The sequence below is a fragment of the Felis catus genome, chromosome A3 (genome assembly GCF_018350175.1).
Source record: "Felis catus isolate Fca126 chromosome A3, F.catus_Fca126_mat1.0, whole genome shotgun sequence".
Taxonomy (NCBI): Eukaryota; Metazoa; Chordata; class Mammalia; order Carnivora; family Felidae; genus Felis; species Felis catus.
This window is the reverse complement of record NC_058370.1, coordinates 21,560,652-21,583,802: the sequence shown is the minus strand read 5'-3', so window position 1 is coordinate 21,583,802 and position 23,151 is coordinate 21,560,652. Positions and strand designations below refer to the sequence as shown.

At 55.0% G+C, this 23,151-nt stretch overlaps 2 protein-coding genes across 6 annotated transcripts in view; one reads left to right on the top strand and one right to left on the bottom strand.

Moving 5' to 3' along the window:
• RPRD1B (regulation of nuclear pre-mRNA domain containing 1B) overlaps positions 1–8,332 on the top strand; it is a 78,700-nt gene extending 70,368 nt beyond the window's left edge. Inside the window, exons 8-10 of one of the 5 annotated variants that reach the window (XR_006595198.1) lie at positions 6,504–6,656; positions 6,967–7,222; positions 7,796–8,332. The gene's annotated coding sequence lies outside the window, so the exon portion shown is untranslated. Of the gene's footprint in view, positions 1–6,503; positions 7,255–7,795 lie in introns of those variants that run through there. The other 4 variants (XR_006595196.1, XR_006595197.1, XR_006595195.1 and 1 more) reach the window with 4 other exon arrangements.
• TGM2 (transglutaminase 2) overlaps positions 8,198–23,151 on the bottom strand; it is a 32,003-nt gene continuing 17,049 nt past the window's right edge. Inside the window, exons 7-13 of the mRNA XM_003983474.4 lie at positions 19,849–19,984; positions 19,050–19,153; positions 17,253–17,495; positions 14,945–15,217; positions 11,322–11,482; positions 10,722–10,858; positions 8,198–10,007 (exon numbers count right to left, since the gene is read on the bottom strand). Coding sequence (XP_003983523.2) covers positions 9,857–10,007; positions 10,722–10,858; positions 11,322–11,482; positions 14,945–15,217; positions 17,253–17,495; positions 19,050–19,153; positions 19,849–19,984 — 1,205 coding nt within the window. The 3' untranslated portion in view covers positions 8,198–9,856. The remainder of the gene's footprint in view (positions 10,008–10,721; positions 10,859–11,321; positions 11,483–14,944; positions 15,218–17,252; positions 17,496–19,049; positions 19,154–19,848; positions 19,985–23,151) is intronic.

Below are 23,151 nucleotides of genomic sequence, written 5' to 3'. Positions count from 1 at the left end.
TCTAGTTACTACCCATCCCTTAATGCTAAGCACTTCTCACATGATAGAGGAGTTTTGCCTGGTGTTGAACTTCACATGAATGAAATCATTCGGTGTGTATCTCGTGTCTGGCATCGTTTGCTTCACACGTCTGTGAGATTCAAGTGAGCCGTGACATGGGGCCGTACTTCGTGACTTCTCACCCCTACGCTACTCCTTAGAGCCACTACACCCCCATTTATGTATCTGTCGCATTCATGTGGGGCTCTGAGGTTGTTTCCAGCACTGAGATATTATGAAAAACAATTAAAACATTCTCGCACATGTCTTTTGGAGGGCACACAGGCTCATTTCCATTAGGTAAACGTCCGAGAGAGGAATTGCTGCCTCATCGGGGAAAATGAGTGTTCAGCTTAGAAGATACCGCAAATAGGGGCGCCAGGGTGGCTCTATCGGTTGAGCGTCCAACTTCGGTTCAGGTCATGATGGCGCAGTTCATGAGTTCGAACCCCGTGTCGGGCTCTGTGCTGACAGCTCAGAGCCAGGAGACTGCTTCGGATTCTGTGTCTCCCTCTTTCTCTGCCTCTCCCCGGTTTGTGCTCTCTCTGTCTTTCTCTCTCAAAAGCAAATAAACATTAAAAAAAGGGCGGGGGGGGTGCCTGGGTGGCTCAGTCGGTTGAGCGTCTGACTTCGGCTCGGGTCAATATCTCACGATCTGTGAGTTCGAGCCCCGCGTCGGGCTCCGTGCTGACAGCTCAGAGCCTGGAGCCTGCTTCAGATTCTGTGTCTCGCTCTCTCTCTCTGCCCCTCCCCCGCTCATGCTCTATCTCTATCTCAAAAATAAATAAACATAAAAAATATTTTTTAAAGAAAGAAAGAAGGAGAGAAGATACTGCAAATACTTTTCCAAAGTGGTCATACCAATTTCCACTGCTCTCCCAGTTACATAGGAAAGTTCTTGTTCCATATCTTCACGGACACTGTGTGCGTGTGTGTGTGTGTGTGTGTGTGTAGTGTAATGTATAAATAGAGATATTATATACACATATAGCCTTTTTCACTTGAGCCATTCTGGTGAGTAGGCTGTGTTATCACATCGTAGTTTTCATTTTAACTTGAGGGGATGGTCTTTAAGAAAAAGAACATAAAATAGAATTTTGGACATAAAATTTGGTACCAAAGTGAACATTTATTAAGAATGGGAAAAGAAACCATAACAAATTTCTGGAGGCTTTCAAGCTTCAAATTCCTTTCTTCTGAGATTTTTTTGAGGCCGTTTCCCAGAAATGCTTAGATTAAAGTGCTTCCTGATAGCAACCTGGATCCCCTCCCTGCCTGGAGTGAACAACAGCTGCACAAGAACTTTTTGTGAACAAGGGTCCCGGAGCTTAGGCGTCACCCACTTCCTAGGAAATGGCCTCTGAGCCCTGCCCGTCTCCTACCCTTTCCCAGCCTGACTCCTCATTAGGATCTAGACTTAGGATCTCCTCAGGATCACGTTAGCTTCTCAGGGGGCCTTCTCTGCCTTCATTTGGTGGGTCCACGTGATGAGACCGAGGACAACAGAGAGGGAGGCTAGCAGCAATCGCTGTGGCCCTGGCCTGCGTGGTTGACCTTAACTCCACCATTATCTGGCTGTATGACCTTGGACACGTCACACAACCTCTCTGGGCTTCAGTCTCCTCACCTGCAGAGCGGGGCAGGCCACGCGAGCTCCCACCTGTGGGACCCGGCAAGTTAATACGAGTAATGCACTCGAAAGGGCGCTCGGCACCCTTGTTCTAGGATCGTCAGGATGGCCCCATCATCATGAGCCTTAGTTCTCTCCTTCCGGCACATCTCACCTCACACTGCCGATCGGCTTGAGTGCTCACAGGACACATCGATCTGCTGTGTCTCTAGTCCCAATGGGGTACCTGGCACGTATTAGGGGCGACGAAGATGTTGAGTGACTGTCTCTCCTCTGTATCTCACAGCCATCCAGGTGTCTCCAGGCCACAGCCGCACCCAGGTTTCTCTTCACCCCTTCCCTGCAGGCAGCAGCCGCCCCTGCTCACCTGCAGCAGGGACTGATCGAATAAATGAGCCTCGACCGCTTACCCTGGATCTCGCCTTTCTCAGGCACGAGGCCAGAGTTCCCGTTGGCTTTTGCATCCATGGTCTTTTACAGTCTACAAGACCCGTTCCCTTCCATAACCACATCTCTGGGTTAGGCATCGATTGGGAGCCCCAGGGTGACAGAGAGGTCTGGAAAGAGTGGCTCCCTCAAAGTCACACAGCAAGAGAGAGGGGGGAGATGGGCCACGCAGCCAGGACTCTGGGGTGAGCTGCTCAGCATCGGTCCCAGGGCATCTCTCATCCCGTCCAGTGAGCACTTCAGGCTGAGCACACACTAGGCACTCAGGCTTGTTCAAAAGGAGTGGAAGGAGGACAGACGGCAGTTCCGTCACTGGCTCTGGGACCGTGGGCATGACCTACCTGTGCCTCAGTTTCCCCATCTGTAAGTGGAGTTAACTTACCAAGTGCAGGCAGATCTGTCTCAACCGGCTTGAGTGATATTTCCCTTTGGTCCTTCTGTCTGTCTGTCTGTCTGTCTACTCCAGGATGGCTTTGGAAGGAGCTGGTGTGGAGTTAGAACTGACTAGTGGCATGGAGGGAACCTGGGATGTCCCCCCAGAGCCTCCGGTATCCTTCTTGACACAGAGCAGTGGCCCGGACCAATGTTTGGAGAAGCATCTCCTCTGTCATCTTTAAAGGATATTGATGGGGGGCGTCTGGGTGGCTCAGTCGGTTAAGCCTCTAGCTCTTGGTTTGGGCTCAGGTCACGATCACACGGTTTGTAGGTTCAAGCCCCGCATCAGGCTCTGCACCGACAGCGTGAAGTCTGCTTGGGATTCTCTTTCTCTGCCCCTCCCCTGCTGACTGACTCTCCCTCTCTCTCTCAAAATGAGTAAATAAAATAAAATAAAGGCTATTGATGAAGTGTGGCCTGCCACTGGTGAGCTCAGATGATCTGCAAAGACCCCAGTGAACGGTTAAGGGGTTTACCAGCCTCTGGAAGACCCCGAACTCGAACAGCCATAATCTTGGACAACTGTTGTGAAAAGTGTGATAACATGCCCGAATCAATGGCACTGCACAACTCCGCTCCAACTCCCTCCTCTCCCCAGTGATAGCAGGAGCAACTAAGGCCCAGAGAGGGAAGAGATTTACCCAAGTTCATCCAGGCAGACCTCCTGAATCAGAATCATGTCTACGGTTCTGGGTCTCAGCCTTCTTTATTTTTTTCCCCCTGCTCTTTATTATTTTTTTTTTTATATTTTATATGTGACAGAGAGGACGAGAGAGAGAACAAATGCGAGCAGGGGAGGGGCAGAGAGAGGGAGACAGAATCCGAACCAGGCTCCAGGCTCTGAGCTGTGAGCACAGAGCCCGACGTGGGGCTCCAGCTCACAAACCGTGAGATCATGACCTGAGCCGAAGTCAGACGCTCAACTGACTGAGCCACCCGGGCGCCCCTCATTGTTCGTTATTTTTAAAAATAGCTTGATGAAGGGATAATTCACACATCTTGCAATTCACTTTTTGTTAAAGTATATAATTCAGTGGCTTTTAGTACAGACTTGTCCACCCATCACCACAATCAATTTTTCAAACTATAATTACTCCAAAAAGGAAACCCTGTAGGGGTCAACCCCCTCCCCCTCCCCCAGCCCCCACACTCCCTCCATGCCCTCGGCCCCGGGCAACCACCAATCCGTTTTCCGTCTCCATATGTTTGCCTATTCTGCACGTCGTACATACGACCTGTGGTCTTTGTGACTGGCCTCTTGCACTGAGCCCAGTGTTTGTTCAAGTTTCATCCGTGTTGTAGCATGTTATGGGGACTCGGTTCCTTTCTATGGTCGAACAACAGTCCACCGTGTGGGGATACCACATTTTATTTATCCATTGATCAGTTGATGGGCATTTGGGTTCTTTCCACTTTCTGGCTATTGTGAACAATGCGGCTGTAAACATTCATGCACAACTTCTTGCGTGGACATGTTTTCAGCTCTCTTGGGTATATACCAAGGAGGGGAATTGCTGGGTCCTGTGGTAACTCTGTGGTTATGAGCTCAGGCTTCTGGCTCTGGCTGTCTCAGACCTTGGGGTGGGGGTGGGGGTGGTGACGGCGGGGAGGCTTGCCACTTCCAGTGTCCGGGGTCTGGGGACCAAGTCCTCCCTTCCACTTTTCAGAGTCTTCCGTAGGATGCATGGGAGAGCCAACTGGATTCTAACTCCTGCTCTGCCGTCAACTTGCTAGGTCACCGAGTAAGCTATTTTACATCTCTCAATCAGTTTCCCGCTCTGGGAAATCGGATGGTAATCTCTATGGTCCATCCTGAGGATTAGCTGAGATCATAAAAGCACAGCTTACGTCCACGCATTCGATACTCCCCTTGGTGGCTGAGGGGCCACGCACTGTTCATAGCAAAGGAGACACACAAGATCCCCGCCCCGACAGTCTTGTATTTACACACGAAGCATCTTGCTTAAGCCTCGCAATCGCCCCAGGAAGATAACCTACTGGCATCTCGTCTCCTGGAAGGAGAAAAAGAGAGAACTCAGGTGGCCAAGTCCCTTTTCTCCATCCCCCTTTGGACTTAATTTTAGAATCTTTGAGCACTATGTTTTTTTTGAACTTTTATCGAAGTAAGCCCTACATGCAAAAAGACCACCGGTGCGTGTGCATAGGTGAACGTACCTGTGTATGCGGCGCCCGGATGAAGGAAATCGAAACCCCATCCGCACGCGCACCCCAGCCCCCATCGCGCTTGCGCTCTAGCCCAGTCTGCCCCACCAGGGAAAAGAGTTCCACCCGTTCATGAACTTCAGGTGAGCGCAGCTACGTAGCTCACGGTCTTTTGTGGTCGCTTCTTTTGCTCAACCTGAGGTCTGTGAGATTCATTGTATTGTTGGGTGTCGTTATAGATCCCCTGTCCTCAAGGCTGGGCGAACAGTCATTTTTTTTCCATCGCTTCTGCTTTTAATGAGCCTCTTTGGGCTTTTCTTCTTGAAACAGAATTCCAGGCTTCACAGTCTCCCGGGCGTGTGTGTCTGTGTATCTTGCCCAGGCCTGTGGGGGAGGCCGGGAGAGGGTATGTGCTGACCCGTCCTGGCCCCAAGGTGCGTGTGATTCTAGGAGGCACCCGCCTGGCCCTCCTCCCGAGGCTCCTCCCTTTTGGACTCTCTCAAAGTTCTGTTATTCTCGGCTCAGCTTGAGGCCTGAGGGGTGAGCTGGCAGGCATCCAAGGTAAGCAAGAGCAGCTGGAGAGGAGAGGGACTTTTCGGGGTGGGAAGATGAACCCAATCAGATCCCCGCTGAGGACCGTGGGGGCTCGTGTGAAGGGCTCTGCTACATTCGTCCTGGAACACCGTGGGAAGGGAGGGTTTGGGTACAGATGAGGCCTCCTCTGGGCCAGGCTGTGTCCTGGGGAAGGCAGGCTGCCCGGGTTCAAGTCCCATCTCTGTGACCATAAAACCTGTAGAATGGGGGCAGCATCCGGTTGGGGCTGTTTGAGGAGGAAATAACTCCGTGCACGTGAAGGTTCCTGACCCTGGAGTCGAGCTGGCTGTCAGGATTGTAATGTGCTGGGAGCCAGCTGTTTTATGGGCACAATTTTACTGAGCCTGCATACTGCTCGGGAGGGCATACCCCCTCTCGTCCCCATTCGACAGATAAGAAAGTGGAGACACGGAGAGGCCGAGAACCTGCCCGAAACCACACCGTGACATCTGTGGCAGAGTCGGGCTTTGATGCTGCGTCCGTCTGACTCCGGAGCCCAGGCCTCCGACCCCAGGGCCATGAGCTGCCGTGGCGTGGTGCACAGCATTGGACTGTAGGGACCCAGACTCATGCCTCCCCTGGTTTGGGGAGCCGGATCTCAGGATCATCTGCTTTGTCTGTTAAATGGGCCTACACGAACAGCAGGGCCTTCCTCCTTCCTGGGTTCGTGGCTAGTGAGCTCTCAGGGGTGGGACAGGCACGGGGGCCTGGTCGGGAGAGGCCTCTGAATCTGTTCAGCACCGGCCGGCTTTGCCGGGGCACCTTGCCTTTGCTTTTCAGGAGGGAGGCCCAGTCGACAGTCCCGAGTCCACTCGGTGGCCCCCTTGTAGGGAGCGTGCCCTGACTCTGCTCTTGGGGTGCTCCAGAACTTGGGCCGGGCACTCGAACGGCCGTTCCTAACCCGGGCTGCCGAGTATTGCAAAAGCTACCTATGACACACCCCGGGGAACCAGAGGTTGAGGCCATTGGCCACAGTCCGGGAGGACTTCACAGAGGAGGCCTCCTTGGAGCAGGGTTCTGTAGGCTGATTAAGAGTTCCTTAGGCAGAGATGATGGTAGAGCTCTTCTTAGCAGAGGGAACAGCTGATAGGCATCAGCGGCTCCACTCCATCCCCACCCCCCACCCCCCACCCCCCCCTTGCTTGGCCATCTGTTATCCGGTGGGGGCTGGAAGCCTGAACGTGATATTTTCCAGAGCCCCTTGCCAACAAGTTTCTGGATGGGATCTGCCAGCGGGGAGAAGGCAGGAGGACGAGAGATGCCAGCCTGCCTCGACCTCCCGCCACGGCCAGGCCGACTTGAGCGGACTTCACAGACTCCCATCAGTTCTACTGGTTCCAGGGCCGCGGTGAGAGCGCCTCCAGAAAGTAGGTGGTGAGCGCCCGCTTGGCTTGGGGGCCTCGGACTGCTCTGGATGGCAGCTGCCTTGTAACAGTCCGTCTCCCTTCTACTCTTCCTGCCCTTCGGATGCCTTTGGAACCGATTTCCCTCATCCTCTCAGCCTGAAATAGCCCGGCGGTTTTCTGTGTTCGAGCTGGTCACTAATTGACAAAACGTTCAGGCCGTCTAGGCCGGAACAAGTTGTAGTTTGCAAGGGACAGAAGGAGTCAGTACCCAGCACGTGTGATGTCGTGTTTTCATTCCGATTTCTCTTCTAGGCGCTTCCTGTTGCGTTTCAACATGCGTCCCCTGGGGGCAGAGACCGTCGTCTATCGCTTCTTCAATCAACAAACATTTATTAGCGGCTGGTCAGTGGGGGATGAGATGGGTGACCAAGTTCCCGTACTTTCGGAATCACAGTCCAGAAGCCACCTGTGGCTCTCGAGAGCCTGAAGCACAGCCAGTCCAAATTGAGCTGGGCTGTCCGTGTAAAATAGAAACCACGTTTCAAAGACTTACCGTGCAAATAAGAAGGTAAAACATCTCACGAATATTTTTCAGATTGATTACATGTTGGCACAATATTTCAGACATACTAGGTTAAATAACATACACTATTGAGACAGATGTTACCTGATTCTTTTCACTCTTTTTAACGTGGCCACTAGAAAAATTTACGTTGCATACATACATGGCTTGCGTTTGTGGCCCACGTGACATTTCTCTTGGAAATAAGCACTGGTCCTGCGGGAGCTGAGTTGAAATACATCGGTTTATCAATTCAGCATTCACCGGAGTCCATTTAAGAGATTGACTTCAGGGGCGCCTGGGTGGCTCGGTCGGTTAAGCGGCTGACTTCAGCTCAGGGCATGATCTCGCAGTTTGTGAGTTCGAGCCCCGCATGGGGCTCTGTGCTTTAGATTCTGTGTCTCCCTCTCTCTCTGCCCCTTTCCCACTCTCACTCTATCTCTCTCTCAAAAATAAACATTAAAAAGAGAGAGAGAGAGAGAGAGAGAGAGACTTCAGATAGGATGGGGAGGGGGACAGATAGACCAACATGGAACCAAAATTCACTGTGATGAATGTTTGAATTGGTTCATGTTCCAGGGTTCTGGGAGGCTGAGAAGAAATCTAAGAAGGCTTCATAGAAGAAGTGACTTTGGTGTTGAGCACTGTAGGATGAGTAGGAGTTTGCCAGATGGCTAAGGAAGAAGGGCACCCCAGGCTCAGGGAATACCCATGCCAAAGCTAAGAGGTTGACAGGTGCACAGGGTCTTTTGAGGGCTTTGGGAAGTTTATCGTGACCCAAACATGATTTGTTGGGAGAAGAAGCTAGAGACAGAGCCACACTGGGTAGAACGTCGAATGCCCGTCAAGTTTAGACCTGGGGGAGGGGCCGAGGCCGAGGAAAGGTTCCTAGGCAGGAGGTGGCTGGTCGCAATGCGAGTGACTTCACCTACCCACCTACCTCCCCTCCTCAAAAGTGTAAAAGAACCAGACCAGACCTTGTTTGAATGTGCAAAGTAAACTATTTTATTTCAGTGCTCAGTCTTTGTGGCTCAAAAGCATGTCTACTGCCTGCCTGGAACCCTAAAGTGTTTATAAAACCAGAGAGAATTAGAGGCACATTTGTGAGAACATAGATATGTCGGCTCATTTTGTGTTTCTTTCCTATGCAAAGCAGAAAGTTCCGTGTGCAACAGCATGACTTTCTCCAAGTCCCTCGCTGGGATTTTCCGGGCCCTGGAGGCTGTGACCGCGCCCCAGATAGAGAATTCTCCCTCGTTCCTCTTCCTGCCCAGTCACGTGGAGAGAGCGGGGGATAAAGTCAGAGATGACAGCTCATGGGCTCTTGGAGCTTCCTCAGGGCAGGGGCTGTACTCCTGGGCCCTAGCCCTGCCAAAAGGTGGCAGCCGAGATGCGAACCTTGTCAGTTAGTGACCAGCACAGGCAGCTAAGGCTCTCGTGAAGTCTAGGCATTGCAGTGTGCAGGCTCGTGGGTAGGACAGGGGCCCCTGGGGCTCTTTTCCCCAAAACTGTGGTCTGAAGGAAGGTGCCTGGGCACAGACGGGGGACCCAGGCAGGGCTGGGGGCGGGGAGGTGGTCATGGTCAGGGTTTCACACTCCGAGACATCTGGTGGCCTCGGGCTCCGGGGAGCCAGGGAGTAGGGCTTGCTATCATTTGCAAGGCTCGGTCCTGTAAGGCTCCGGAATCTTGCACAGGAGCTGGTGCAGCCACTCCATCGCCCAGGGAGGAGCCTGAGGCCCAGAGAGGGAAGGCAGCGGCTGGCTGAACTTGGGGCTCAAACCTAGGACTCAGACCCCTCCAATTCTCCTCCCCACCTCACCCCAACTGCACCCTTTTGGATCAGGTCCCAAATGGTCCCTTTGATATAATCCGGTCAGCGCTGGCACCGTGAACGGGAGGCCGGACTCAGAGTCAGAAGTCCTGGGCTCTGTCCCAGCGTCTTCCTACTCCCCAGCCTTGCAAATACCCCGCTGGTGCAGCGTGGGCCTCCTCCCTTCTCTGGGCCCCAGTCTCTTGGTCAAGAAAGCAGCTCCCACTCGGTGATTTCCCATGGTGATTAAATGGGTTGGGAGCCACGTGAGCATCAGCCAGACGGGGCGTGCCCGGCACATAGTAGGCGCCTCACGATGGCGGTGGGGGGGGACTTTTGGGCCAGGCCTGCTGGGATGTGGAGAGAACTCGGGGCTGGCCTTTTCTGGGACTCCACCTGTGCCTGCTCTGGGTCTCCCCAAGGGCTCCTGGGGCCTGTGCATCGTTTGGGATCTGGTCAGTGGGCACGGTCTCTCTTTCGCCTGCTCCAAGGGGCGCTGGAGTAAATCAAACAATAGGATGGGTAGTCAGTGGCTTTTCAGTGGCATCTGGGCTGCATAGGGAGGCATGGGTCCCCGCTCCTCCCCCACCCCAGGCCCAGGCAGCCAGTCTTGGCTCCCACTGTGGAGGCACAGAACAATCTTCACAGGTAAAGGGAGGTGGGGAACCACAAGAGGAGGCAGGAATACATTCCGTTCCGTTCCAAAGAGTCCCCGCAGACTCAGGTCTGGGGCCCAAGAAGGGGCAAGTTTTGCTCATTAGCTTGGAACAAAAATCGGGGTCAAGCTGGGGGCTCTCAGCTGGCTGAGGTGGGGCCAGGCACCCGGCCCCTAGGCGGGACCAACGATGACGTTCCTGAAGCCTTTCACGGCCTTCAGCTTGTCGCTCTCAAAGTTCACCACGAGCTTGTGGCGGCCCACGTGGAGTGGCAGCAGGTCCACCCTCACCTTGGCGTCCTCCCCCGCCTCCACGGGGTCCGGGCTGTGGAGGGAACGAGCAAGAGGGTGAGGACGGGGGGAGGGCCCGGGCTGGTCCCCGTGGCGGGGTCAGGCCAGGGATGACATGTGTCTACTGAGAACTTCGCACGGAGCCTCATGCACGTACAGCTTCATGCTGATGAGAATAAAACAGGCCCCACTCTCCTCTCTCTAAGAGCCTGGGCCATCTGCCTCTCGCGTGAAGAGGGGCCCGTGTGTGTGTGTTTGTGTGTGCGCGCGCTTGGGGGTAAGAGTGGGTATGCTCGGCGGGCCACACGTGTGAAAATGCACTGAGCTGTACGTACGTGATTTGTGTTATTCACTGCGTGTCAGTTACGTTGCACCAGAAAAGTAAAAATACAGTGTCTACGCTCACGTGCACATATGCAAATATGTCCCTATGAGGATTCACCCACAAGGGCACACGGGTACACATTCAAGGTGAATGGAGGACCTGTGTGTCCAGAGGCGGGCGCTTAGTGACTGAATGTGTTACCGGTTGAGGTTTGTGAAGACGCGGGCCTGGAAAGCAGCTAGAGAGAGGGGTGTGGGTGCTCAGAGAGGGTGCAGGGGTGGCAAGTGTCCCTAAGGGGGTTGGGAGTGGACACGCGGGTGTGTGGGAGATGAGAGGAGGGAGCTATAGGGCAGGGCGGCCCCCCCCTCCATTAGCACCTGCCCCGTGCTCCCAGGCCCCCAAGCCGGAGTGACTGGTCCTTACATTTCCACGACCTTCTGCTCCTCGGTCAGGCCGGCCCCCTCCACGGTGAAGATACAGTCTGACAGGGGCGTGGTGAGCGGGTTCCGCAGGGACACCTCAGCCACCAGCTTGCGTTTCTGCTTGGGCTCGCCCAGGATCTGGAAGAGGGTACAGGACAGGTGTCAGGGGCAGCACCGAGGGAGGGGGGCCCGGCGCCCGGCCAGGGCAGGCAGAGTCCCGGCTGGGCCATCTCTGCATTCGCTGCAATTTGGCTCCTTGTTTGATTGAGCTCTGGCATGATCACTCCCCGCCTCTGTGCCTCAGTTTCCTCATCTAGGAAACGTGGATATTGGTACCTGCCCAGGTCTCCTTCACAGACCGGCAGCGAGGCTCCACACGACTCCCACCACCCTACCACTCTGGGATTCTAGGATTCATTTCTAGAAGTCTGAGTCCCAAATTCTTTTGGCTTCACGATGCTTTCCTTTGACGAAGTTAGGATTTGAGGAAGCCCGGGGCATCAGAGATCTTGAGATGGCAGGGATGTGGCGCGTGCATGCGTGGGCGGCCTGTCCTGGGGCCCCGCCCATCCCCCCACACCCTGCCCGGCCAAGCCCTTACCCGGATCTTGATTTCTGGATTCTCCAGATAGATGTCCCTCTCAGCTAGCAGGTAGCTGTTGACAGCCGGCTCAGTGAGGAGTCCCCGCACCTTGATGAGGTTTGACTCGGTCAGGCAGTCACAGTATTTCTCGTAGAGGATTCGAAGGGGAATACTCTTCTCTGCAGGAGGGGACAGGGGAGAGCACTCGTGACTGCTGAGTCACGGCCCCCACCTCTCCGAGAGCATCTCCACAAGGCACAGAGAATGGAAAGAATGTGCTTGAGGCCACATAACTAGTGAACGAATTTGCAGATCCCCCCTTCCCCCACCTGCCCGGGCTGTGGGGTTCCCAGGGAGGAGCTGGGGGGAGGGGGTGCGGTGCAGGCAGAACGGCTGGTAAGGAAAGTGTTGGAGCTCCAACGGGCCTGGGTTCTAATCTCGCCTCTGCGCCTTTGCTAACTGGCGATGCCGGGCAAGTCACTTCACCTCTCGGGACCTCAGTTTCCCTCCATGAAGTTGGTGGGATTGCACCCATTCTGCAGATGAAGAAACACTTGTGCCAGTAAGGAAGCCCCGGCTCAGCTCGGCCGCTGACTGGCTGTGTGAGCCCGGGGAGGTGACTGCCCCTCTCTGTTCCTCTTCTGTTCCCTGGGACAGCGGCACCGGCTGGGAGGAGCTAAGGGCAAAAGTCATTTCAGAGCAAAAGCCACCCAGTGATGACGAGATGAGGAAGAAGCCAGCTGGGCCGACGCCTCTCTCGGCAGCAGCGAGGTGAAGTGTAGTTTCTAGCCCCATTTCTCTGACGCCACTGAGGCACCAGGGCACTAGGGGTCGGCTTGTGGGAGGCAGACAAGAACAGTGCGGGGAGCACAGGGCTGAGGATCTACAGGCTGGTCCACTGAATGCTTGTCCTTTCCTCGGAGAGAACCGTGGCCATCCTTTTCCACTCCCCCTGTGAAAGGGCAGCGCTGGAGGGCCGGGCTTGGGGCTTGGGGCTCAGGGGGGCCCAGCCAACCTCTCCTCGCTGGCTGTCGCAGGGCCACGATGGGGGAGATGCCGCTGTCTCTGTTCCCGCCATCTGTCCCCTCCCTCCCCCACTAGGCTCCAGCCAGTCTCGGAACTTTTTATACATCTGAGTATTGCCTCATCAATTGCACAGTGTTTTTCTCTCCGTCCACTCGCTTTATACTTCTCAACCTTTCTTGCTTAGGGGCACTTTACGTTCTGTGCGGCAAACCAGGGTCATGTACTATAAATAGAAGGTAACTGGCAAAAATGAATACAAGCCAAGTCATGCTTGTTCGGTTCCGGCTAAGTATTCTTTCTACTGAGGGCTCTGGCGGAGACCCGAGATGGGCGAGGGTGGGGGGGGCGCTGGGCCCAGGAGCGCCGCTGAGACATTCCCTGCAGGGCATCCGTAGGACTGTGAGGGCCCGACAGACAACCACCTTCTCCCTGCCAGTTAAGGTCTAGGCTCCAGCGTGCCCCGCGCCCCAGCTGCTCAATCCCAGGGTGAATCGGCCCCAACCTCTGAGCGGATGACGTGGGGGAAGAAACCCCAACCTTCTGCCAAAAAAGACAGAAAGGAGTGAAAATCCCTGGGTCAGGGCCTGGTGGAAATTCTGGAAAGGTATACGGGAAAGAAGGAAAACACTGCCCTCCAGGAACTTAGAGGACGTGGTCCCAACTGTTGACTTTTCCAGAAGGCTGAAGCTAGGGTGGGACCAGGGACCAGGGCCTTGGCCTTGGGCCAGATGATGGCTGAGAGAAGAAAACCTGTGTGGTCAGTCTCAGTCATTCCTTACATGACTTGCCCTGTTCTAGAAGGTACCTTGGGCGTGGTCACAGAGGCCACAGTGGCTGCACTCCCAGTGACCCACCTGGAAGGGAGAGGGGAGGAGAGAGAGGGCGGGTGGGGGCAGGAAGGGGAAGGGAGAGAAGCAATGCAAGGAGGCAAGGGTGGGGATGACTGGATTCTGTTCCCCGTCCTGCGTCTGGTTTCCTGTCCATTAATTAGCACATGGAAAGTCCCCAGATCTTATCATCAAAGAATAACAAGCAAGGCGGCCAAAGTGTGGGGTCACCAAAGCGGCTATCTCGGGCTGAGCTTGGCATTGGAGGCCTCGGTCAGGCACCCTAGACTGGGCCTGCAGCCTGAGGGCAACACACAGGACCTCTCCCCCTCCCCGCTGCAGGCTGTGCCCCTCACGGAGCGGGAGGGTCTCCGAGGCGGGATGGACCGCTCTGTTGTGACCACATCCCCAGGATGATGAGAAACACCGACAGGCTCGGCTGAGCTCTGGAAGAACAATGCTCCAGGGGCCCAGATGGTAACTGGGAGGCAAAGGGTGACTCAATAGGAAGGAAGCTATTCTGGCATCCCTGGCCCGGGCTGCAGTTCACCTCGTGCCATACATTCCAGGAAAGACACTTCCTGCCTCTCAAATGGTTCTGAGCATGAGAAGAACCTGACGGGTGTACGTTCACACAGAGGGGCTGGCGCGGCTCTTCAAACACCAGCCAGCCTTTGTGCGAGTGGGGAACTTGATGCCTGGAACGGAGAAGACAAATACCCAGGAGCCCACGGCCCATTGACAGAGTGGTGGGGACCAGAACTCGGGGGTCCTGGCCACGGCACAGGGATGGACCCCTGCCCCCGACACTCGGGGCCCGGATGCAGAGGTGAGGGCCGGGTCCTTTGCATGCCATCAAGGCTGGCAGGGGCTCAGGACCCGCGGAGCCCGGCACTGAGGCCATCGTCTGGCACGGCAGGTGTTCAGGACAGACCCACAAGGCCTCTCTGCCTCCCCATGATCAGTTTTACACTTTCCAGGTATTTCCTGAGCACAGGGTCTCCTTCAGTCCTCACAGTGGCCCATCGGGAGGGACGTGTTACTGACCCCCTGACTGATGAGTATGATTGGAGGCTCAGAGAGCATGCTCACCCTGTCCACGCTTGTACATCTAGAAGGTGGGGGAGGCCAGGGGCAAAGCCAGGTCCGGCTGGCCTCGGAACATGTGTTTGGGCAGCCGTGAGTGTTGGGGCCCAGCTCCGGTGCCATTGGCTCTGCCCCTGAGGGCTTCACCCATTCTTAGGGACCCTGATAGACGGTCTGCTCTGGGCGTGAGTCTCCAGGAGTGCCTATGGGGGACCCAAGATAGAGAAACCAGGAGGTGGCACTGTTCGGAGGGCCAACCCCCTGAACAAGCTGGCTGATAGAGAGGAGACCGGGAGGTGCTCTCAGGGGCCGTGGCATGGGCACTACTGGAGGCCGAGGGAAGGAATTAGCTGGAAGCAGGCAGTAGAGGGTCCGGGAAAGCAGTCGAAGGTCACGTGAAGATGCGACGGGACAAAACAGTACAGGTGCTAAGAGCACGGGTTCAAGCCCCAGTCCTGTCACTCCCTAACCGTGTGGCCTCGGGAAAGTTGCTTCACCTCTCCGTGCTCAGTCTTCTCGCCCGAAAAATGCGGCAATGCGAGAAGCCACCTCCGATGAAGAATGAAATGGGTTGCTAGTTACAAAGGACTTGGGCAGGGCCTGACCCAGGGGAAGAAAACTGCACATGCCCAGCGCTCAGGATGCGACCTCGTGCCTTGGGGGTTGGTGGTCAGTAAGTGCTCCAGGAACATGGGGCCTTACCGGAGAAAGGCGCCAGGGAAAGGTTGAGCAGGTCCTTGGTGCCGCACTCGGGCCCCAGGATCCCGTTGTAGCTGACGGTGCGGGCACAGAGCAGGAGGCGGCAGGTGTGCTCCTCGGAGGTGTTGTTGGTGATGTAGGCGAAGACGTCGAAGTCGCTACCCATACTCATGCTCTGGCTCACGCGGATCCGCATGGCCATCCCGGTGTCCTCTTTCTCAGTCAGCTTGTTCAGGTGGTTGGCCCTCTTGAAAGCCTCTCTCTCCTCTGGGGACCCTGTGAGGAGGGAGGAGAGAGCTCCATTAGAGCTGAAATAGGGACCAAGGATAAGGAGGCTGGCACAGGGCAGGCCGACGTTCAGGGTCCCGGTGACTCAGAGCAGCCACAAGGAGCCCCTTGTCTACATTTCTGCACCAGGAGGATGAAAGAGTATTTTATTTACTTCCCACAAGTAAACTCCTATACATCCCTCAAGACCCAGCCCCAAATCCTTATCCCCACCCCCCACCTCCTCCTCCAGGAAGCCTTCTCCGACCGCTCTTTCCGCAGGGTGAATGAATCACAACGCCTTCTGGAGTCTCACGGGTACCTACTGCCTATCATGCTTTAAAAAAAAAAAAAAAATTTTTTTTTAACGTTTCTTCATCTTTGAGAGACAGAGCGTGAGCAGGGAAGGGGCAGAGAGAGGGAGACACAGAATCCGAAGCAGGCTCCAGGCTCCCGGCTGTCAGCACAGAGCCCGACGCGGGGCTTGAACTCACAAACCGTGAGATCATGACCCGAGCCAAAGTCAGGCGCTCAACCGACGGAGCCACCCAGGCGCCCCTATCATGCTTTTCATTTAATGAAGTTGTTTTCTCTTTACGTACTTGCCCCCTTGAGCTGCTCAAAGACTAAGAGTGTATTTTACTTATCTTTTTGCCGTACCCAAAGCCTATGACAGTGCTCGGTGGGTACTAAACAGTAATACAATGCAAACTTTCTCCCCTCCAAGCGTTGGCACAGGGATTACTTCTGCCTGAGACCTTGTCCCTCCCCTTCCCTACCTGCGGAGCCCCCCTTCTTGGTGCACTATTTACTCCCCCCCCCCGCCCCGTTCCTTTTAGGTTTGCCCCCAGTGTCGCTGGGTGCGTATCTATGTCTCCCACCCAACCATCAGCTCTAGACCTTTCAGAGACCAGGGAAAGCACCTTTTCCTTCTGTTTTGTCCCTTCCGGCTAAGGCATGGCCATTTCTCACCCACACCCCCAGCCAGCCCTGGGAAGTCCGTGGAAGTCAGATGGAGGCAGGGGCAATGGTGTCTGTGACCTCGGTGAATACACCCTGTGCTTGGCACACAGTAGATGCTTAGAAAACATCGACTGTGTTGAACTGGCTGTTGGATGTGCTCAAAAGCAATTTTCAACATAAGCTGTGTTCTTTTTTTTGCCGCTACTGATTTAACATGAGATGCAGAAAGCAGTTTCATCTTTGTCTCTGACGGAAGCTAAGTTTCTCTTGCTCCATTTCTCTCTCCTTACCCATCTATCGTCACACTCACCTCCCCAGCCGTGTGTGAAATACTGCATGAATAAACACTACAGAGTTCCTGGAATCTCTCTTCCTTGGCCCTCTGGACTTTTGAGCCTCTCTAGGCCAGATATGTTGCAATTAAAAAAAAAAAAAAAAGAAGTGGGATTTGCCCATTTTCAGTTGTAGATGCCACTACAATAAATACTGTTAATAAACAGCACAGACGTCATTAATTTTGCTGTTCAGATGCATCCCTTCAGATTTATTTGAGTCAAACCAGCCAAAAAAGCCAGGCTTCAAAAACCAAATGGAATCCTTTTATGGAATACAGAATTCTTTTCCTAAATGAATAATCGTCTACCACTGTCTCCCAGGGTGCTTCTTTCTTTTTTAAACTTTTGGTTTTTTTTGAATTTTGAGAGAGAGGGGGTAGGAGGGGAGGGGCAGAGACAGAGGGGGACAGAGGATCCGAAGGGGGCTCTGCGCTGAGAGCAGTGAGCTCGACGCGGGGCTCAAACCCGTGAACCACAAGATCGCGACCTGAGCCGAAGTCGGAGGCTCAACCGACTGAGCCACCCAGGTGCCCACCCCCCCCCCCCCGGTGTGCTTTTTTTTTTTTTTTTTTTTTTAAGAAAAAAGGAAAATGGAGAGTAACCCACAGGTCATTATCGTACACAGGCTGCCAAAGAAAACGCAGGTGCACGCACGTGTGCGCGTGCCCACGCAAGCCCGCTGGCTGGTTAAATGAGCTGCTTGTGTGCAAGGCGGTGCTGAAGGCTCCGAGGAGCGGGGCACCTACCCTCCGGGTACTTGTAGGTGTGGGTGATGTCCTGCCGCTCGTCACGGCCCACGCTCTTAGTGCTGATCTTCAGCCCCACGACCAGGGAGTGGTTGATGGACTTGTGCATGGACCCATCGTCCTGCCGGATCCAGTCCACCACGTCGGCATTGACCTCAGCAAAGACAAAAGGCGCGTCGTACTTGGTGCTCAGGTCGCCCTCCTTGATGGCACGGACCGGAACGGGCCCACAGCAGTATGTCCCTGTTTGGGGGGAGGAGGGGAGACGGTGGGCTGAGTGGGGGGAGGGGAGGCGGGGGGGAGTGGCACCCTCTCAAACCTCCCCCATTTCAACCACATGTAGCAAAGAATCCCAAGACCATCCAGCCCTTTGACGCAGGGACTCCATTTCTGGGAAGGCGGCAGAGACTAAGAATGAAGAGTGGAGACTCCGGAGCCGGCCCGGCCTCTGGGGTTCAAATCTCAGCTGGTCTCTTGTTAGCTGTGTGACCTTGGGCAAGTTACTTCCCTTCCCTAAGCCTGTTTTATGTGCGGATATTTGTACCCAGCTAATGAGGATTTGCATATGCTAAATGCCATGTAAGGGTCCGATAAATAGAAGCGTGTCGCCAGGCATCCCGAGGCGATGAGGGAGCCACACGGCAGAAGGCAGTGTGTCTGTCTTGCTTCCTGCCCGCGCAGAGACCTGTAGCCAGGGACCAACAACATTCTCGGGGAGGGCATGTTGACCGAATGAACAGGAGAGCCGGGTGTTTGTCTCCGTGGGGTTTACAACTGCTTCTGACCGCTCAACACAGTTCAAGGTTGAGGGCTAGAGGCTGGGTAGCTATACCACAGTATATCCACTCGATGGAACGCAGCAATATTAATTTAAATCTAAAATCACCCAAAACTCTCTGACCGAGAAAGGCCGGCGATATACGGAGAAGTGATGGAATCAAGACAAAAGGCCACGTGCAGCCCGAGATCTTAATGCAGGGACCAAAGGACCCCCAAAGCGCTGCAAACAGAATTCAGAGGCCCGTGAACTTGGATGGGAAAAAATCACATCTTTATCTTCACTGAATTCTGATAACACTTCCTTCGATTGTGAAAGCCGACAAACCATCGTCTTAGATGCACTTATGACTTGTCAGCCATAAGGACCACAGATATTTCTGTATCGCTTTATAGTTGTCCTAGATAACTGGAAATATCACTTCTATGTATCTCTACCAGTACATAATGGAACTTACTATCTCCACCCCTAGATCTTGTTATGTGAGGCATATATTATTATATCATAAATTTATTTTAGAAAAACGTTGATAACTCTGTCTCGGTGTAATTGCTTTTCTTTGTGACCCTGGGTAATATATTCTATGCATTTAAAAATATGCTTCTGAGAAAGGATCCATTTGGTTTCACCCGATTTTGCTGTGGCGTTCTGTCTCTCTTTCTCCCTCTTTCTTTCCCTGTCTCTGTCTCTCTCTCTCTCACGCACACACACATACCCACAAGTATATAATAGGAAATTACTCGAAGCTGTGCGTGAACGTGAATGATACTTCCTCTGCGGGGGAAGAGGACAAAGATGCGATTTGATTTTTTTTTTTCTTTGTGCTTTTTCATAATCTCTGTTTGCCACAACGCGTGTGAATTACACACACGGTCAACGGAGGGCTCCCACCCTCGTGCGGGCTAGTCAGGGGTCTCTGGAATCAGCCACACTGGGGTTAGAACCGGCCAAGTGACCGTGGGGGAGTCCTCTCCAAGACTCAGTTTCCCCGCCTGGGGAAGGGGGCCACACCCACCCACCTTCGCTCTTCTCCTGGGGCGTGGGGTCGAGGGCCTGCCACCCCTCGTAGCCCGGCTGCAGGTCTGGCCTGCTCATCCATGACTCCACCCAGCAGTGGAAGTTCCTGTTGGGGAAACGAGGCGAACGTTGGCCAGGACTCAAACTCAGACTTTCACTGTCACCTCCCACGGGCAGTCCACACTTGCCTGTCCCAAGCTGAACCCAGGGTGTCCCCGACACCCTTCTTTGCTTTTCCTCCCCTGGGCCCTAGCCAGGCGCTCACTGCTACCCCGGAGTCACTGTCATCGCCCCCTCCCACAATCCTCCGCTTTCGGTGGCTCCTCTAGTCCAGCCGATGGGACCTCCTCACTTCTCTGCTGTCCCTTCTTTTCCAGCCCAAGGGCTCTGCCCTGGTTCAGGCCTCATCCCTGTGCACCTGGAACACACCCCAGCCTCCTTCGGTCAGCTTCTCCGGTGTCATCTGTGTCCCTCTCCAAGTATGAAGACTTTGGTGACAACCTGTTGCACCTGTTGCCTTGGGAGGCAAGCCCAGACCCCCTAACCTGGCATTCCAGACTCCTGAAAACCCAATCCCCTGACACCTTTTCATGCACTTCGTGACTTTCCCTCCTCTTGGCCTTTGCTCCCGCTGGGGCCCTACCTGGAGAGCCCTCCCCAAGTCCTGTTCCCCCTTGTCCAAATACCGTTCAACTTTGAAACCCAATTCAAATGTGACCTCCTCCGAGAAGTCTTCCCGGCTTTCCATTCCGCGGGACCCTCCCCAGTGGGCTCTACCCCCGACCCTGGGCCCCAGCTCACCAGATCATCTCACTCTTGTCACCCTGGATCTCCCCAAACTCGTTGCGGAAGTACTCGATGAGCAGGTTGCTGTTCTGGTCGTGGGCCGAGTTATAGTTGGTCACCACTCGGGTGGGGATGCCGAGGCACCGCAGCACTAGGGTGGGAGGAGGACGTGATGGAGAGAGGGATTAGGCTCTGGAGACATCTGCCCTGCTTTGGGCCTCCACATGCCCATCTGTATCCCAGGCAGCATTGTACCCATTGTCTAGGTAGTGAGAGCGGGCGTCATCCCCTCAGCTGGATGGTGGTGCCCACCTCGCCGGTCACCCCATGTCCACTCTGACTCTTCACATCACAGCTAACAGAAGAAGACCCCAAAATACAAGTCTGACATCAACACTCCCCTGCTAAGCCTTCGATGTCTCCCTATGGCCGCTGAGGTCAAGGCCAGACTTCGGGCTGTGGCCTTTGGCCGTACAAGGTTTGGCCCCTGACCGCCTCCTGCACACTTCCCTCCAGTCACACTTGCTGTCCCTCCGGCACTCTCTACACTCCCGCCAGCCACAGGGCATTGGCATATGCTGCTCCCTCAGCCTGGAAGGCCACCCGCCAGGTTTAGATTGTTTCATTTGCATTCGTAGCAAGACTGGGGATTTATCGTCATTCTCAATGTAAGGGCATGGGAGGGATTATGTAACTAGTCCTCTGAGGGCAGCGAGGGATCTGTCTTCCTTTAGGTGCCCAGACCCCAGGACAGGCCTGGCACAGGCCATTTTGTCAAATGGATGAAGTGGAGAGAGGAGAGGAGGAAGGGGGTAAGGGAAGGAGCAAAGGAACCGCGGAGATTCAGGGCAGGGAGCAAACAGTGAAGCAGGCAGAGGAGGGAACAAGGGTCGGGGTGGGGTGGGGGTGGGGAGCAGGGAGAGGCTTCCATTCAAGCCCCAGCTGCTGTGGGCTGCGTGAGCCGAAGCCAGTCCCCCCACCTCTCCGGGCCTTGTGTCCTCCTCTACGACACGGGGTTGGGGTACGCACGCAGGGCCGGCAGTCGCGTTGGGACACCATCGGGGAAGAAGAGGGCCCTGTGCTCACGCCCAGGCACGGTTTACAGAGGTCGTAGTGGCGGGGGAGGGGCCAGGTTGCGGTGACAGGACAGCCGCTGGCCGGGAGGGAAGCCGAGGGCACGATTCGTGCCTGAGCGGTGGGGTGCTCCTGACACATGGCATTTTGGGTGTCTTCTCACTCCCTCATTGTTTCCTGTGTTTTTTATGTGTTTTGTGAAAGTAACATATTCTCGGGGTGGGATAAAGAAAGTAAATATCTCTTTTAAAAAGTGAGGAAAGGCTTACTAAATGTAACTTGGGGGACTTCTGTCTTTTAGTCTTGATTGAGACCGAGTCTCTGAGATAGAGGGTGGGGGTGAGGGGGCAGGATGTGTGACCTTGGCTCTGTCGCCCTTGGCCCTCCATCAAGCCGGACAAGAGCTTCTGGGACGGCCCTGGACGCCGGCCAGGAGACACGAGGGCCCCTGGGAGGGGACAGAGGAAGGACAGTGCTCATCCTCTGCCTCCAGCCTGGTTGCTTGTCCTGGGACCTGGGCAGTAGGCTCTTTGCTGCCCTTTGGCAGAGGCTGGTGTCCCAACCCCGGACCTTGCCCCGTCACCACATCACAGGCCTCAGAATATAGACCAGACGTGGGGGGAGGCCTGTCCCTGAGGAGCACGGAGCCACCGGTGTCCAAGAGACAGTGTCCCAAGAGGTCTCACCATCACAGTCTCAGGCCGCGAGGCTGCCCCAGAACCGAGGACCCCTGGTTTCAAGCCTGGCTGTGCTGCTCACCAGCTGTGTGACCTTGGGCAGCCACTTCCGGTCTCCGGGACTCCATTTCCTCCTCTACGGGGAGCTAATAAATAGCAGCTTTGGGGGAACACTGTGGTGATTCAGAGAGACGGTGGGTGTGGGCAGTATCGTCTGCCCCGGTGCCCAGGGCAGAAGAGCACAGTGGTGCCTGTCCCTGCAAACGCCCAGCCAGTCACCGTTGGCTGACTCGTGGACATTCCAAAAATGCTCCAGAATCCAGCTGAGGAATCCCACCTTCCTCCACAAACCCGAGCCTGACCTGAACCAGTGACGTCTGCCCGGGACCTAAGAGCTCTCTGTCAATTTGGTCAGTCACCATTGTGTCCCTTTTCGAGGTGAGGAAACAGGCTTGGAGACACCAGCTGTCTTGCCCAAGCCCACCCAGGACCCCTCCAGGGGCCGGAGGCAGAGCTGAGATCCCAAACAGGCAGCCCGACCCCAGGGGAGTCCCTGGGCCTCGCCCACCCCCCACCCGCCTGCAGCTCCCGGCAGAGGCCCCAGGGCCTGCACACAAACCGGTTTTCCCCGGTTCTGTCACAGGCCAGGCCTGGGAGAAGGCTGCAGGGACCCAGACTCAGCCCTCGCCTTGGGGAGAGAGGGGTCGAGCGCAAGATCCACAGCTAAGCCCTCCGGAGGTCACAGCCCAGGGGAGGGAGGTGTCTGCAAGGTGAGCTTGGGGGACCCAGGACATGGCTGGTGATGTGTCTCCAGAAAACCCGCGGGCCCCTCAGAGGAAGGGGTCTGAGATTGCACAAGAAAAGGGAACGCGTAGGTCCCAGGAGCTGGCAGTCACGGGTGGTGTGGCCGTGGAGAAGGGGGAGCAGGGACAGCCCAGCTGGGAGCCCGGGCCACACGGCCTCCAGACCGCTGGTGTGGAAGACAGCGCTGGGGCTCCTGGAGGCCCTTCTCTGGGCCTGGGGCCTGGTCCCGGAGTCAGAGAAGCTGGGAACCAGGACCCGCCTCTTAGATTTCCTGAGCCTAAGAAATGACAGCCGCACAGTAATTGTAGCGAGAATAATACAGCAGCAGATAAATAATTACTGTTATGCATCTGAAATCATTTCACGCACTTTGCACATGTTAACTCTTTCAATCCTCGCAGTGGCCCCAGGATAAAGGCACTGTTGTTACATCCCGTGTGGCAGAGCTGAGGCTCAGAGAAGGTCGTGATTGTCCGGGGACACAGCGGGGAGAGCGGAGCTGGGACCTGAATTCAGGCCACGGATCCAACGTCTGTGTTTCTAACTGGTTCAGGCTACTCATCCACTCCCATACGGACCATCATCAACCCAGAACCACCTTCAGCATTTTCTGGGCTCGAATTTTTAAGATTTCTTAAAGATTCATTTTACTTCTTGGGTTTACGTTGCTTTGTCTTTCCTCGTCTGCATTTTACAAAGTGCCTTCTCTTTCTTGACATTGAAATGGCTATAATTGTCAAGCTACTAACAGCTAATATTTACT